The sequence below is a fragment of the Drosophila simulans genome, chromosome 3R (genome assembly GCF_016746395.2).
Source record: "Drosophila simulans strain w501 chromosome 3R, Prin_Dsim_3.1, whole genome shotgun sequence".
Lineage (NCBI taxonomy): Eukaryota > Metazoa > Arthropoda > Insecta > Diptera > Drosophilidae > Drosophila > Drosophila simulans.
Genome location: NC_052523.2, coordinates 26,053,910 through 26,070,174, shown reverse-complemented (window position 1 = coordinate 26,070,174; position 16,265 = coordinate 26,053,910). Strand labels below are relative to the sequence as shown.

Sequence of the window (16,265 nt, the reverse complement as noted above, 5' to 3'; positions counted from 1 at the left end):
ATGAATTATTCCGGTCTATGAAAATACCTGTCAAGTGGGAGTACAACGCTTTTCGTATTAATGGATGTGTTGAAAGGGATGTGTACGAGTAACAGGTTGTGAATTTGAATCAGCACCCATTGCCCTCAGTTATGAATAGTTATCATCATACTATTGTAAGAGTATCTTAAAGTCATTACAGCCATGGTTAAATTGCTTCCTTAAATCTTGAGAAAGCGTGTATTTAAGTCCCGGAGGATTGTTTTCACAATATTTGCATTAGCGAATGCCATACGACTTCCTACTTTGACCAAATATACTTAAATACTTGCTGTTCCATTTCCACACATTTTCTCGGAAAAGGTTTCAAGCACAGCCTCTTGTGATGCCGACAGGAACTTGCTAAAGGGTTTCGTTTTCTGTCACATGGAAGTATTAAGCGATGGGCTTCTGTTGAAAGAAGTGCTCATAAATTTTAAACATAACTTGAAAAATCGTGTTTAAAAAGTTTGTTAACACATTTGTGGTAACCATAACAAGTGCATTTTGTTCATAAACATTACAATCCAATTCGGCTTAATGCATACTTATCAGCTTTAATGGTACCAGTAATCCTGGAAAGGCATAACATATTTGGATTAGTTTTTAGCCATGTAATGACCACTAACAATTGGCTTATCCTAATGGCACATGCTTAGCCCCCCTTGCATCCAAGGCCAAGAATAACACGAAACACGAAGAAGAGTCCGCCGTAATGCACTGGTTTATGGCCTTGCGGCCACCGCTGCGTATGCGTGATATGTACGAAAGTTGGCGGGAAAGCCTTTTAAATGCAGCTCGTTAGCCAGGTCTCAATCAAAGCCAGATGGGTTGTATTGGCCAGGGCTCATTAACGGGGATCATCAGTTTCCGCGGGCGTGGTCCCACATGGAGGAGGAATAAGTCGCAGCCCACTGTTGTGGACAAATCACAAGCAACGACCAAGGAACACACATAATGCTAATGTGCGTCTGCCGCATAAACATGTGAGCTGGGACAAAAGGCGGAAGCGGACACAATGGGCTCGACTTTAGGGCCGGGCCCAGCAGAGTCGTTAAATGCCCACCTTTTATAAGCATAAAACAATAGACGTACCTACATTTGGCCAACGGAAACGGTGTGCAAATCTGTGTAGCCACCAGCTAGGGTACGCAGCCATGCCCCCGAGACATGTCAAACACATAAAGAAGGCCAACGGGGATCGGGAACCGGGGGCCTCAATAAGCAACCTGTACGGGCAGACTTGCGGATGCGGTGAGCCGACCACCAACCACCCATAATTGAATCTTTGGGTCGCGCTCTGGCGCACATACAAGGCCAAATCCAGGCAACCAACCAGGAAGGATATCGAGCACACGCGGAGAAATAATCAATATATGTTCATAAATATAAATGTAGCGTCATCTGGGTGCAACAAATATAACATTATAAAACAATTTCACACCCAATGTTGAAGATTTTAAATAGCAATGTCATCTTATCGGTTGAACTCACATCTTTCACCTTTCGCCTTTGTTCTGTTTAATAAGAAAACTTGAAGTAGGCAAGCTTTTGTTTTCGCTGTAGCAACACAGCCACGCAAATTAAATTTAACTCGAAAAATAGGAAGCGCTTTGGTTGAACGGTTTTGCAGACGACAGGTTAATTTTTACAAGTTCCTTCCAATTGCAAAGGCTTTGCTTTAGCTTCATTTATCTGGCTCTGATTAAAATGCATCCATGCTCTAGTTGTGAGTTTTAAGATACAATGCTGGCTTGTGGGCGGCTTTAGCTAAAACCGACGGAATTGATGGGATTTTGCGGAATTGGACAGCGCAGAGAATAACTGGGTAAAAGCAAAGGAAAAAATATACACTAGTTCCAGCGAAAAATTACCTTTTAATTCAGCAATCATTAGGAAAAAAGGCACGTACTTTTTAATTTTTATTGCAAAAATTGTAACAAAAAATGTCTTTTTGGCATAAAATACACAGGATTCTAGGAATACTTTGGACTAATCCGAAACGTACGCACAGTTGCATATTTACTATCAATGCTGAATCCGACTAATTACCTTTAGGTAGTGGATCAGGTGCTCACCAATATTGGGCTTAATGAAGAAGATGCACTGCGATTGCCGCTGGATTCGGTCGTCCACATCCAGTTCGTGTAGCTGGAGCAGATCATTGAGTGAATCGTTGGCGATGCTTTGAAGTCGAGAGGCGTTCAGGAACTTCATGATGCGCTCATTGGTGTAATTGAGTTGCTGGAAACGCAGGAATGATTATTTATGAGATATAACTAATGGCCGAACGATTTGGTACTCACCCCTTCAAAGTCATCCCTTCTCTCGGATTTCAGACTCAAGTACAGTTTGGAGGGATCATCGCGGTCCGCCAACACTTCCACCTTGGAAACGGGACAGGCGAAGGCCAGGTCCTCGCTATCCGACTGCATGATGGCCAATACTGACGAGGTTAGGAACAGCAAGGCTGGGCGCAACTGCGTGCTAATCTGCAGCATGATCTCACTGAAGAACAGCATCTGACCGCGGCTCAACTCCTCGGGCAGATAGCTCCATATGCGATTGGAGCTTCCATGCAGGGCGACGTTTCGCGTGAAACTGGGCTCAACCTGTTGGGGCATGGCATTGAAGCCCACCGTATGCAGGACACCCTGGCCCGTGAGGGCTAGCATTTCAGCTGCTCCGCTAATTGGTTTCGTTAGTGCTCCAACAATGCCCTTGGTGAGACCAGCGATAACACCAACGGAACTTCGTGCCTCCAGGGTGTGATGGGCCAATCCGCCAACAGCGCCAAGTAAACTAATGCCTAATCCAGTCAGACCTTGGGTCAGTCCATCGGCAAAGCCCTGTGGCCGAGCTCTACGCCTCGCCTCGGTTAGTTCGATGTGCTCAGCGTCCAGAGTCAGCCGGTCGAGATTCCGAGCCACTGAACCAGCCAGTTTGGTCACGGAATTCACGGTTCCCGCTGTCACATTTCGCAGCAGAGAGGCAGAACCTTGGGTCACTCCGACGAGGAAGCCCCAAGGTCCGCGGAACAGACCCTGAACGGGCATGGACACAAAGTCTCGCAGCCCGGTGCTGAATGAGCGCGCCAGGCCACTGGGACTTCCCAGAATCTCCAGGGAACCAACGACCCAGCCAGCTCCGAAAATAGCTCCGCTGAGGTAGTGCAGTCCTAGAGATTGTCCGAATCGGAGGGGAACTGTAAGGATTTGCTGCCGCTCGTAGCGAGAAAAGGAAAGGGGAGAGTGATCTAGTGCTATATAGAGCCTCGAGGAAGTATGGACGGATAGCAATAGATTCAGGGGCTCTACCGTAAAACTATTAAGACGCAAGGGTTCCGATATGTACAATGATTGGGCCACAACTTGATCGGGCAGAAGGGTCATCCCGGCTCGCAGAAGAATTTGATCCTGCTCCACAGGGGGACTATACACACAGTTGGACGGTTCACACTCTACCAGTGCTTCCAGCAGTTGATTCAGATAGGCATCTTCGATGTACACGCGGAAGGGTGGAATCTGACATCGCACATTCTGCAGTTGCATTTCATCTTGGTAGAAAATGAACGTGAACAGACAGACGGGAGTCCGTTGTGCCTGTTGCTTGTATACATAGTCCAAATCGTAGACCTGTGGCAGACTACAATTCCGTCTGTACAGTTTTTCCGCGCAAAGTAGAACGGGAAAATCATACTTCCCACTGGAGTACAATTGGTTATCAACCTGAAGGTTTGGCAACTGCAATCGCAGTTCTCGCTGATCGTCGTCATCGTCGTAGATAAGCATGGAGTCATCAGCATAGATATTGCACACCTCCGTCTTCAGAAAGTCATTTTCTCGGTTGTCTGTCTGCAGGCTGAACACAAAGCTCTTGATGAAAATTTTGATCCTTGTCTGCGTTTTGCTTTCACACTCTTCGTTGAAATGGGCACACGTCACCATATTCGGTAAAGATACCCTTTTAGTGTCGTTCTCTTGCTCCAAGCTCTCATCTGGTCTCGGAGCAGCCTGCTCCTGCGATGGTACCAAAACATTCTCCGGTTTTGTCAAGCGTGATCGCAAGTCCTTAACCGAAAACTCCAGCTGCTGAGCTATATAGTAGATGTTCAGGCGTATAGCTCGATGCTTGTCACAGACAACCACCTTCACGTCACCGTGCTGCGGCACATGCAGGAATTTCTGCCAAGATTTGTCGGTGCGAATGGGTTTTGACCAAGCGATCTTGTTCTTGGCACAAAGCTTATCTGAAAAATAAAAAAAAAATATTATAACCTATGCTAGATGGCATGCTAAACTCCAAACCTTTGTAAACTGCCAAGGATAAATTGCACATCGTGAATTCCACATCTGGAAAGTTAGCGTACATCTGCGGAGGGGTATAATAGCAATTGCTGTGAGGCAGGACCAACTGATTCCACTCGAAGTTCCTTCCCACAAACTCCGAGTTCGTGCAGCTCACATTGCTGTTCTCCGAAGCACTCGTCTGGGCCACAATAAACTTGACATTCGTGTGGTTGCTGATAACGATGGCAGGCGCCGTGTCCCGGAACACATTTAAGTAGTGGACATTATCCTTCTCTATCAGGGTGATCATCAATGGGATGGACTCGTGTCCCGCTTGCAAGCTGAAGCAGCGTCTGGTGAAGGGTATGGCCAAGGGAATAGGTATGGAGTACTCCAAACTACCACCAACACTAAAGCAAACGAAATAGACGAATGCTGTATCACAGTTACGCCTTATGGGCGCCTTATGGGCGTTAAGATCGTAGAAGACGTCCATTGCATTACCCAAGCTGCAAAGAATGAAAGTTAGCATCAAAAAACACGTATGATTCTAGTCCATACCAATTCTTGGTTGATTCGGATGAAACAAGTCTGCGGGCCTTTTTGGAAATTGAATATCCCTCCACATCTTCCCGCGTAGAGGTCTCCTTGTGGTCCATAGCTAGGGTTAGGGCATTCAGGACCACATCCGAAAAGTTAGTGAATACGAATTTTGATCGCAATTTGAACAAACGACGTCCGTCGTCTTCCTGCCTGTATTCCAGTATTAGGCGCAATACTTCATCCCTTTCTACTATAACTATATCCACGAATGAATTGTGCCGCAGATACAATGATCGCCCGGCGTTGCTGGACGATTTTTGTGTAAAATCTTCCAAACAGATAGGAGTTGAGGATTTCCACCCGTTGTCAAATCGGGCATCAATTGTGAAAGCACTTCTGAGTTTTGGCATCATTTTCAAACAGTTTGCTTTAAGGTCAAGGCGCACCTGCTCTTGGATTAAAACAATGCTTACATACAAGCCCGTCCCATTGATGAACATGCCCCAGGCGGTCACGTCCAGTCCTTGGCAGCAGGAGAATTCCCTCGTCGCCTTAGTCTGGTACTTTACATCAAAGGAATTTTCAAAATCTAGCATGCGGCTAACGCGCAATTCTTCCGGATCGTTCAGTGGCCATTTGCGCTTCGATGACTTGCCAAGCTTATGGAGAGCATTTTCGATGGTCCACACTGCGGGATCATAATAAAAGAACTTGTGCCAGTCCATTGTCCTTAACATAAGCGAATATTCATCTTTGGAAGATTCTCGCAAGAAACCGCTGAAATGATAGTCAGTTTATCTACGATCGGACTAGGATGTTTCTCAAACTTACGCGAATATGAAGCTAACGTTATGTTCCGTCGCGTGGGTCGTAGCAGTGGTCAGTGCCCAACTGCCTCCCATAGCTTCGATGGTGGATCTTTCGCCGGTGGTACTTTCAGTAGCCGTGACCGCACAGCTGAGCATATTGCATATCTCAAAGATCGGCCATATGCAGATCAGAATCTTCTGCGGCTGAAAGTCCTCGGCGGCCTTATCCATTTTAATGTCCTCACGCAAGATTCGCACCCAAATGCTGATGAACTGCTGGGCATATTGCGTAGGAACCTTGACCAGCCAAGGCAAGTTGTTGTTGGTTTTTAATGGGATGTCGCCAGTGCGTCCTCTTCCAAGTCCGGCAGTCAGCTTGAGCCTATAGAATGGTAACGCTTTTAGAGAATTAATAGGATTTAAAAAACAGTCAGTTACCGCATGTTGATATCGGCGTTCCGCTTGACACACTGGTAGTACGATGATCGTTCTTTGGACAGGAGGAGATGCTCCGGCGGGGTGCTTTCGTCGTAATTTATTTCCTCCTCGCGAAACTCAGTGACCAGATTGAAAGGAACCATGCTAATCAACTCTATTTGTCCCTTGACCAGAATATAAATCTGGGTGGTGGAGAGTTTGCCTAACTTGAGAGTAATGCAATACTCCCCGACCCGCAAATGATGAATTTTTTCTTCGTCCTCGAACTTTAGTGCTATGTGTACCGAATCACTTGAATCCACCAGAAGAGTTTTGGGATTTGTGATGAAGAAGGTTAGTTCTTGGACGTGGGAGCAGCTTCGGAAGTGATACAGCTGCATTTCGCCAGGATTGACTGGGATTTTTTCGACAGTGTTCGTTTGCCCAAAGCTTATGGGTGTCTGTATCCGGTTAACTATAACCAACTTCGGCATGAAAGCGTGCCGCACATCCTTCTGCTGCAAAACTTCCTGCCAGTGGTATTTGGAACTCAACAAAGTGTGGATCACATGGGGTCCGCAGTTCAACCGAAGCTTATCCACTAGGAAACTAGCTTGCACCAGCGAGCGTGGATAGTCGGAAAGCCTTACATAGCTTGAGAACTTCATTGGCTCTAGAACATCCAGCATGTTAAGGAATCCATAGTCCAAGCACTCAACTCGAGCACGCATTTCGGTCTGCAAAGTAAAATCGTTTCTGGAATATATGCTCGAATGCATCTGTAGATCCTCCACGTGCACAGTAAGAAAGGTTTGCGTAATATTAGGGGTCTGCCTTAGGCGATACTTATTTAGTTGTTTCGGGAGTTCACCCGTGCTATCCGTCTGGTTCAAAAAGTTCAGTTCGATATCCTGGCAGCAGAGCAACAACTGCAGTTTTGGCACTTTTTCTGCCCTGAAAACGGTATCGATTCGCATGCAACCCACTAGAACTTTTGGATGCAATATGAAATCATTGTTATCGTCCACTTTGAAGTCGGGCTGGAGGTACTCGATCTAATAATTATGGCAAACAATTAGGGGCTTAATTTATATAACTTAATATTAAAAGCTTACAGAGAGGTCTTCATCCTCACTTCCTTCAAAACATGTACCGTCCACAGATATCAACGATTGCAGTACTACAACCCTCCAAATGGTTGCACAGATCGGCCGATCTGGTGGAGTCAATTGCTTAGTAGAGGTTTCCGAGAGCATAAAATCGCAGTAATGCAGGAAAGCCTCATGCGTCTCACTAAAGTACTCCATGCGACATCTGATATGTATGGGTCTGCTAATCTTTTCGCATATAACCACATTAATAAGACAAATAAATATGGATTATCATATCATTAACTTACTGGCATAGGAACCGGATATATGTGTATGCTTGTCATCTGGCGCGGCTGCGGATATCGCCAGCAGATGATGCCATAGTTTTTCTTAATGATCTGCACCTGGTAGGGCATTGGCAGTACAGACTCGGAGTTCAGATACACGAACTGGAAGGCTCCAGCTCTAAAGTTCAAAATGCACAAATCAGTTAAATATAGTTAGTGTGTTGATAATCTCACCTCAGGTCATCCTGATAGAATTCCGCGTTCGATTTCAACGGCCGCTTAATCCGCTCTATCGATTCGTGTGAGGGAGTGTACTTAATCAGATCGCAGAGTGCGACATTTCTCACAGTGGCCAAAAGGGGACGTCTGCGCAGGAACTGCTGCCATTCCCGATCGGCGTGTTCGCGTATCCGGTTCACTCCTTGCTGTGCCTTTTGCAATTGCAATATACTGAAAACACCCGCGTCGATGTGAAGGTAATTTAGCTTGAGTGTGGCATTAACCAATAGCTCCTCAGACCATGGCTCACTGACCAAATCCACGGACAAACGCATAAGCAAAGGGTGGAGCAGCATCATTTCTCCGGACTGCACATAGAATGATCCTATGTTGGACCTTATAACCGCCTTCTGAGGGCGACTACTAAACTTGATGCGGGTGCTGACATCCAGCCAAACGAAGCTGCATTTATAGGTTCTCTCCTCATCGTAGAACTTGGCAGTTATACGATCACATGACAAGTGAAACCTATCCGCGTTGTAGCAATTCATCTTCATCTGGCGGAGTTGGGATCCTTCGGGCACAGGACGCTGACTACGGACATTAAAGCAGGGAGTCTCGTGAAGAACAGTGTAGATACGTAAAACGTCACTTGCCAATTGTTTGATAGTGCTTTCGCAAATCCTTAAAAGGATGGGTTTCCGTAGCTCCACATCGACTTCCTTCTGATTGAGGCGGTCATATTCAGTTTTAATAGTAAGCAAAGGAGGTGGAATACCCGAGCTTCCCAGTTGCCCGGGTAATGTAGCAAATACCGACTCATTAAATCGCTCCGAATCCACATTTCCTTCAGCTCCTGCCTTGACTACGCTTAAGTTTACGTTAAAAATCGAGGCTCGTGTTACGGCTGCTTTGAAATTTTGGGTAGACATGAAACTGGGCTGAGATACAGTCAATAAAAAAAGGGGTTTCATGACAGGTCTTGCCAGTTCTTCCAACTCCAAAACGTCGTAGATCTTAAGAACGAATATGCCGGCCACAAAGGATACGCTACTGGGGTAACTCAGGACAAACGGGTGGTGTCCACTCCGATTAATCTCTTCCGCTGCAAGCGATCTTGAATATCCTTTCATCCGAGTGCCCATATGAATTCCAGAATCGCTTTGGCAGGAACCGTAGAAGTAGTCACTACTGCCTTTGGCGTCAGTAAAACTTGTGCTTGCATTCGTGTAATTTAACTTATCACTGACCAGCTTTTTAGATGATTTTGGGATCCAAGTATCCTTCCTATTCCTAAAAACGTTTGGTCCTGCTGGAAAATATATAGAGTTGTCCACGCTGTTGTATTTGGAAATGTCTCCCAGCGTTTTGTATGATCTCGCTTTTGGTAACTCTGCATTTTTAACACAGACCTGGTCGATTATACAACCCAATCGCTGCGCGCACACTATGATGCAGCTAATCAGACTGATTTGGTCAGTGTTCAAGGAAGCCACAAAATCGGTGGCGCAATTGTACTCCACACTCTGACCGCAAACCAAAAATCTATTGTAGCTTATAGCCGGTGCGTAGATCATGATAAAATCAAAGTCTTTAAATATTTCCATATGATCCAGCTCGGTGGATTGGCTTTGGTTGTTCCACTCGAAGGCGGGATTGTCATGTTTGCTTGCCAAAGTCTTCTCTATGCGATACTCTTGAGTTTGCTTCCAGTTTCCGGTGGACAGAGATACCCTTCGAACACTAAGCTCATACTGGCGGTCCTCCACCAGTGCTCCCGGGGTGCTGAGCATGTTTAGCTCTGCTGCTTTTTGGTAGATATCTGGGCGCACGAGCTGACGAACTAGAGGATTTTCGAGACTCGGAGTTAGTTGAATACTTTCAATCTGCAATTAATATATATACAATAAATATGCTAAGCTTTAACAAGTATCGGCACACTTACCCTTAGCAGTAGGACACTGCAACTCTCTTTGCCTGTAGACAGAGGAAGATAAACATAGATTCCCTTGCTGTTTAAGTGCACCATTGGCAGATCTTGAACTGTGGTAATCTTGCTTGGAACTGGGGAACTCGGTGTGTTCGCTGGCTGTGCAGAGACAGAACCTCCCAAAATTTCAAGGACCTCGCAAATTGGGTCCATAAACTCGGTAATTTGGTCCAGGTTCAGCACCATTTCTATCGGTTGCACCTCGATGAGGACCTCAGAGATAGTGTGCTGCTTGTTGTGAGGGTTTCTTGCACCAATCTTTGCGTACAGATCCTCAAGGTTCACAGTGGTGATCACCACACTAATCAAGGGTAAGTTTGTGCTATCCCCCAGCATTTTGATATGCAAGTCGTCGATCTTTCCCCATTCCTCATCCTCCTCTTTCTCGTAATAGTTAAGGCCGAAGTTTTCTATTTTGGTGGTAATTTTGTTGAAGTCACTATGCTTGTCGATATTCAGCAGCAAGTCCTCAAGAATCATAACGATTTTACTGTGTTTGATATCATTGGAATTTTGCATTTCAAAGCTGATACGTGGAATTGTCCATTGACAAAATAGTATAACTGAGCTTTTGGGAGCTAAATGGGATAATAAAATTATAATGCATTTCCTAAACCAATGGGTATTCATTCTTACCACTTTTTACTTTCGGTGCTTCGAAGTTGGGATCTAACTCTAGGAACTCCTTAATAACCGGATAGTTTTGCGCACTCCCAGTGTACACTTCCAGTCTGGGTTTCATTTTTGCTGTCTGCCACTTGGATGCAGGTTCGTCCAGGCACAGCGAGCCGTAAATCTTAGAAATAATCAAGCAGTGTTCATGTAGCAATTTTACCTGAAAATGGGTTTACTTAAGCAAATTTAAATAAGTTTTAGGAAAGGTCCGCTTACCCGCTGGGCGAAAATGTTAATGGCCGACATATCCACATGCACATTTATAGAGCACGTGTTAGCACTCTTATCCTCTTTTCCTTTACTTCCGTCGACTTTATCAGATGGCTTGAAAGACAGAGCTAAGGTTATCGTGGTCCTGACTGGAGCTACAATCATCTCGGTCACATTAGCTCTGCGATAGTAAACGTAAAACTCGTTTAGGTCGAAGACCCAATTTAGTAGCTCAGTGTTACTCGCCACTGGAATAACTCCTCTGATGTTTCCTCGTTGGATGGCCTCGCAATTGCCCGATTTTACTTTTATGTGCGGCAGGCAAATGGAAGTATACTTCACATCGGTATCTCCAGGAGCTTTTCGCATCATTACTTCACATACGTCAATCTTAGCCTGAGCAATCTCTACCAGCACCACAATTTTTGTCAACCTCTTCACAAAATCGGTTGTATCGAAATTACTTGGTTGTGGCTTATTGGCTACTGGTATGGTCAAAGGTTCTGCCTCGGTGTGCCTCTCATCTCGCTCGGAACTTAGATGAACTGTCTCCTCGGGTACCGAGATCTTTCGACTATTGTTTCTGCTGATTCGACGTGGTGGAAAATCATTAAAGGCCATCGCAGAGGCAGAAATCGTGGAGTAATTCGAAACCGATTGTGTAATTGGTGGCTCTGACTGGTTCACAGACTCCAAATCAGTTTCTACTTCTGAAACCAGATTTAATTACTTTTATAAATATCAGTGTTTTATATAGAATCACGTACCCTTGTCTTTTGTTATTTTCCTTCCACTGTTATCTGAATAATTGAGGAACTGCAGCAAATATATGTCCGTGGTGATGCGAAATGGTTCCAGCCAAAGGCACACCACTGTGCCTGGAATTTTTTCCTGCTCCGAATGGGCCTCCTCCAGGGGAAACTGACACTGCATCTCTAACCACTTGTTGTTTGCATTCTTTGAAGTGGACAACACCACATTGCGTATGTTCATTTTGGTATGGACGGCATCAGTGTGGACACCATGGACTGACCCCACTGCAGCCAAATGTGTATGGTACTTGTGATAACTCAGGTTCAGTTTGGTGCCCACACTTTGCAGCTTGATCACATCAGAATTGACGTTGACATTGGCCACAATGTGGGCCAGATCACAAAGATCTTGGCCACTGAAACTCGAAATCAACGGCACCAAGCGCTTTGCGACGATTAGCTCGCGCTTTGAGAACTCTAAAGTTATGATCTCTGATTTTATTTCCGCAGTCTCTAAAGGCGCCTCGTTTTGACGCCAAAGATAAGGAGCCAACAGGCGGTTCCAGTTCACTTGAACGCGTGGAATGTTTAGAAGTTTGGCACGTCCATTATCCGGAGTTGTATTCATAATCATAAGCGCCAAGTTTTTTACGTTGAAGTGAAAACAGTTGTAGCAGGCATTAACCACGTCCCGAGGCTTATCCTCTAGATGAGTAATCAGTTGGACCAGGCGAACTGGATTCACTGGTCCACACATTGTGCCCTCAACTAGGGAGATCTTAAGCTGCAAATATGGTAGCAAAGATTGTCTGACTGTGGTCGTCAGTTGGTGTTGATTCGTCGCGGAGGACTCATCTTGCTGCTGGCGGGGATACAACTGAACCACAATGTTACGCAACTCAATTTTGTAGTTACAGGTGGGCACCAATCCCATTAGATACTCCAGATCAGGTATAGTCATTTCAGAGTTCTTGTTTTCCGGCTCGGGGACACCGCGATCCTCATCCTTCATCGATTCTGAACGATATCCCGGGTAATCGTAAGGCCGAATTAAATCACTAATTACCTTTTTAACCTGCACGAACGACTGCGAAAAGTGGAACGTGATTCCGGCGGACAATAGACGATACTGGATGCGAACTCCCAGATCTCTGAGCTGGCTCTCCGCCACGGGATGACTGCTGGGCTTCGGCACTCGGTGCTCGATGACGTCGAAGGCCAAAACAGGACTGCGAAACAGCATGTACTCATCCGTGTTCCTGGCCACGTAATCCGCGTAGTTGTAGCTGCACCAGGACCGATCGGCGAACATGTAGTTCTCGTCAAACAGACTCTTGTCGATAAAGGATCGCTCTTGCTGAAACTTTATTTAACAAATATTAAGCAGTGAAGGCAATAAACAGTCATAGGATCAACTCACTTCCTGGGTATTCACCAAGTTGCGATCCACGGGATCGTCGCTACGGTAAGCACCTAATGGCTCCATGCACATGCTAGAAAGGCCCGCCTTGACGTTGGCCCAGTCGCACTCCTTTAGAATTGTTCGCTCGTAATAAAGTCCACCCAAACTAATCCGCAATATGGGGGTGTATCGTATTCGCTTGATGCCACCCATGCTCTGGTCCGTAAAGTACTCTGAGTTTTTAAGCTGGAAGTTCAGCTCCTCTGCGTAGACTCCCAGATCGAAGGCGTGGCCAGTGGGGGTGTCACAGGACGAGGAAGGCTCCTCAGTATCGAAACTGGGCAGTAGGCTCCAGGCCCACCAAAAGACGCTTCTGCCTGCGGATTCATTCCCCTGCTGCGACTCGCTGCCCTCAGCTACCGCCTCCTGATCTTCTGGATTCTGGGGGTCCTCCTCAAACTCGGCTGGCTTAAGCTCGAGCAGCATTTTGACCAGCCTCATCACCATGGGGAACTGCAAAGATGACACGTTGATATCCAACGACTTGGTGAAAACTCCAATGCGTGTCGTGCTTGTGGTGGACACCGTGTTGGCGTTGTACTTGCGTAGAACCCGGCACTCCAGAGTACATCGGTAGAGAACCGGCTCCTGGCACACCTCTATCCTGCCGGCCGTGTTCCGCTTGTCCAAGCAGATCGTCAAATCCGAGACCTGGAGCAACTTGCGCATGACGACGGACACTGGGTGTATGTCCACCATGGTGGGCTTCCAGTCCTCGCCGGCGGAGCTGAAGTTAAGGGTCTGCACATTCATAGAGACCACGATGTCGTCCTCCACGTACTTCAAAATGATGTTGTGGCACTGCAGGCTGATGTTGTTAATGATTTTGTTGACCACGCTGGAAGAGCTAGCCGGTCCGGGACTCTTCGTCTGGTCCGGCTGCTCCACGGACTCCCGCTTGGATTTCCTTCGCTGCTCCCGCTGAAAGGAAGCCCTGCGCTGCTTGCTCTCACTATCCGGCAACTTGGCCACGAATTCTATGGTATTGATGACGATCTTTACGGGCTCGGACATAAGCTTGGTCCACGGCACCAGGATGCTGAGTTCATGAATGTGGCCGGAAACCAGTTCCACTGGGAGGTTCAGCTCTTCCTCGAGCACCTCCAGGCGCAGGTCCAGATTCTGGAAGGTGACCTCGCCTTCCCACAGCGACACTTGGGCATCCTCGTCGCGGAAGTTCTTCACGTACTTGGCCACGTAGCTCAGCAGAATCGGAGTGATGTAGGACTCCAGTTTGAACATGGTGTGGCGACGCCGGAGGCTCAGGCCCCGATCCCAGACTGCTCACTTATATGGAACTCTTCATATACTGCGTTGCCGGCGGTTAACTTGAATTTACATGTAGTGGATTTTGCTACAATTCTGGGCCGAATATGTTTGAAAAAACAAACATAGCCCTATAATTTTGGATTGTTTACGTTTCAGCCCCGGCAATCAGGCAATCGTTATCGGAAGGTGCGCATTGGCAATCGATAAATTAACCTGTGAATCGCGAAGTGTAAATAAGCCTTCGAACAGCTGAGCATTTTGTTGACGTTTAACGTGCAGCGGTGGGCTTTCACAATTTCATAAAAATGCCGCAAATTACGGAAAATGGCCAGAATTTTGGTGAGCTAAGAATGGTCCTAAAGTTACGCAAAACTGATAATACAAGCTTTCCCCCTCAGATGTGGTCAAATACTTCCTGCAGCTCCTGGACGAGGACAAGGATCTGTCCTCAGGCATTGCGGCTATCAGGACTCTGCTCATGATCCTGGAAAAGAAACAATGTAAGTGTAGCCCACTTCACTGAACCTTTTTAATTATTTACAACATATTCCTCAGTTGGGACCATTCATATTCTACACACAACCATGAGGGAAGCGGTGGCGGCCATGCGGAATACGGATTTGTCTATAGCAGCCATCGTTTCTGCCGGAGAGCTCTTTTGCAGGTTCATTACCCTCAGTCTGGATGACAAGCATATGGAAGAGTGCCGGCAGATTATGTTGAATCGCGGAAAAATCTTCCTAACCAAGTTGCTCAATTCCCGGCAGGTTCGCTATTATACGGAAATCTAGTGCAGGGGCATCAACTAACCCCTCATTGTACCACCCAATCCAGGTGATTGCCCAGCAGGCCCAGAGATTCATTACCGATGGATGCCGTATATTAACGCACTCACGATCCCGGGTGGTTCTCAAGGCGCTGATTACAGCGTCGCAAAACAAAAAGTCCTTCCACGTTTATGTGACGCAGGGCGGCACGGGAAACTCTGGGTAAGTTAGGGAGTGTTTCCGCAAGAATTCAAGTGTAAGCATTGACCGTTCTTAGCGAGGAGATGGTTAAGGACCTACATGCGGCCGGCATCGATTGCACGCTCATCCTGGACTCAGCCACCGGCTATGTTATGGAATCGGTAGACTTCGTGCTTGTGGGGGCTGAAGCCGTGGTGGAGAGTGGTGGCATTATCAACCGCATTGGCACCTACACCATGGGTCTGTGCGCCCGTGAGATGAAAAAACCTTTCTACGTTCTGGCCGAAAGCTTCAAGTTCAGCCGTCTGTATCCACTCAATCAGCGTGATCTGCCAAACGAGTACAAGGTAGGTTCTCACTGAATCATCAACGCAGGAACGGCGATTAAGAGTGGGTTTATTTGTAGTACTCCCGCAAACACCTGAACGATGTAAGCAAAGTGCACCCGCTGGTCGACTATACGCCACCCGTCTACATTACCCTGCTTTTCACCGACCTCGGAAGACTAACACCCTCGGCCGTGAGCGACGAGTTGATCAAACTCTACATGTAAGGGCGAATAAACATATTGCACTTAAATACCTTTGTTTAATTATGACTGTTTGAGATGAATAAATAGGGGCTCGACATTACTAAATGTACATAATATAAAGCTAGTTACTCTCGCTTACACCTATGTAGAATTTATATTGTGTCTTAGAACCGCATCCTGTGCGAATAGCTCGCGTCTACCTCGTCTTCTGACCCCCAGGGATCGTAGATGTCCACGCTGTAGTGGGACGCTTCGCTGTTGCCATCGTCGTTTGTGTACTCCTCATCTGTATAGATGTCACTGCCGCTCTCGTCGTCCGACCAGTGATCGTGCATTCTAAACTGATCGTCGAGGCCATCCTGAACATCGTCCACATCGCTGGCGTTCTAAACAAAAAAAAGTCCAATTTAGAATGCCACATGCATTTTAATAACAATCAATATAAATTTGCAACCTTTACGGCATAACAATTAAGAAAACATTTAGCACAAACAGGTTTTAAAATTCGAGTATCAACGAATTAGATTTGCAAGACAGCTGCATCACTCACAAATTGTCCGGACTGAATGTTGATCTCGATCTGCAGGCGGATGTCCATAACGAGAAATGCAGTTGTGACAATGACGGGGATGGTGAGACGACTTTTCCAAGCGAGGTCCGTAAGAAACATGAAGACTTTACCGAACGTGGATTCCATTGTGATTTTGTTAGTGCTCAACCGGGGGCTTATCCTG

The 16,265-nt window shown here is 46.4% G+C and overlaps 3 protein-coding genes across 9 annotated transcripts; 1 reads left to right on the top strand and 2 right to left on the bottom strand.

Annotated features, from left to right (window-relative positions):
- Positions 1-1,927: 1,927 nt before the first annotated feature.
- LOC6730144 (vacuolar protein sorting-associated protein 13B) lies at positions 1,928-14,225 on the bottom strand. Of its 7 annotated transcripts, none has more exons than XM_016177820.3 (14): positions 12,721-14,221; positions 11,316-12,663; positions 10,555-11,258; positions 10,300-10,498; positions 9,619-10,241; positions 7,689-9,559; positions 7,476-7,632; positions 7,192-7,413; positions 6,098-7,131; positions 5,682-6,041; positions 4,869-5,627; positions 4,326-4,816; positions 2,325-4,267; positions 1,928-2,262 (listed from the first exon to the last, which is right to left on the bottom strand). In XM_016177820.3, exons 1-14 carry the CDS (start codon positions 14,002-14,004, stop codon positions 2,047-2,049), a joined length of 11,211 nt encoding a protein of 3,736 aa, XP_016036910.1. In that variant the 5' UTR covers positions 14,005-14,221; the 3' UTR covers positions 1,928-2,046. The 7 variants fall into 7 exon arrangements, with proteins under 7 accessions (XP_016036910.1, XP_016036908.1, XP_016036909.1 ...); XM_016177818.3 differs by lacking the exon at positions 12,721-14,221 and having other exon boundaries at positions 11,316-12,317; positions 12,367-12,508; XM_016177819.3 differs by lacking the exons at positions 9,619-10,241; positions 10,300-10,498; positions 10,555-11,258; positions 11,316-12,663; positions 12,721-14,221 and having other exon boundaries at positions 7,689-8,267; positions 8,330-8,463.
- A 1-nt stretch (position 14,226) lies between these two features.
- On the top strand, positions 14,227-15,578 carry LOC6730143 (translation initiation factor eIF-2B subunit alpha). Its single transcript, XM_002105398.4, has 6 exons — positions 14,227-14,370; positions 14,430-14,531; positions 14,587-14,798; positions 14,866-15,020; positions 15,076-15,346; positions 15,406-15,578. The coding sequence occupies exons 1-6, from the start codon at positions 14,337-14,339 to the stop codon at positions 15,550-15,552; spliced, it is 921 nt and encodes a 306-aa protein (XP_002105434.1). The 5' UTR covers positions 14,227-14,336; the 3' UTR covers positions 15,553-15,578.
- LOC6730142 lies at positions 15,568-16,228 on the bottom strand. The gene is made up of 2 exons (XM_039294474.1): positions 16,082-16,228; positions 15,568-15,917 (listed from the first exon to the last, which is right to left on the bottom strand). Exons 1-2 carry the CDS (start codon positions 16,226-16,228, stop codon positions 15,696-15,698), a joined length of 369 nt encoding a protein of 122 aa, XP_039150408.1. The 3' UTR covers positions 15,568-15,695.
- Between the last annotated feature and the right edge of the window lie 37 nt (positions 16,229-16,265).

What these genes read in the sequence shown, in the direction of transcription:
- LOC6730144 (XM_016177820.3), bottom strand. Translation starts at nt 14,004, where the DNA reads ATGTTCAAACTGGAGTCCTACATCACTCCGATTCTGCTGAGCTACGTG. An exon ending in AGCACCGAAAGTAAAAAGTG is followed by an intron (nt 10,242 to 10,299) that starts GTAAGAATGAAT and finishes TATCCCATTTAG; the next exon opens with CTCCCAAAAGCTCAGTTATA. An exon ending in TATATCCGGTTCCTATGCCA is followed by an intron (nt 7,414 to 7,475) that starts GTAAGTTAATGA and finishes ATATGCGAAAAG; the next exon opens with ATTAGCAGACCCATACATAT.
- LOC6730143 (XM_002105398.4), top strand. Translation starts at nt 14,337, where the DNA reads ATGCCGCAAATTACGGAAAATGGCCAGAATTTTG. An exon ending in GATCCTGGAAAAGAAACAAT is followed by an intron (nt 14,532 to 14,586) that starts GTAAGTGTAGCC and finishes CATATTCCTCAG; the next exon opens with TTGGGACCATTCATATTCTA. An exon ending in ATCTGCCAAACGAGTACAAG is followed by an intron (nt 15,347 to 15,405) that starts GTAGGTTCTCAC and finishes GTTTATTTGTAG; the next exon opens with TACTCCCGCAAACACCTGAA.
- LOC6730142 (XM_039294474.1), bottom strand. Translation starts at nt 16,228, where the DNA reads ATGGAATCCACGTTCGGTAAAGTCTTCATGTTTCTTACGGACCTCGCT. An exon ending in ACATTCAGTCCGGACAATTT is followed by an intron (nt 15,918 to 16,081) that starts GTGAGTGATGCA and finishes TTTTTTGTTTAG; the next exon opens with AACGCCAGCGATGTGGACGA.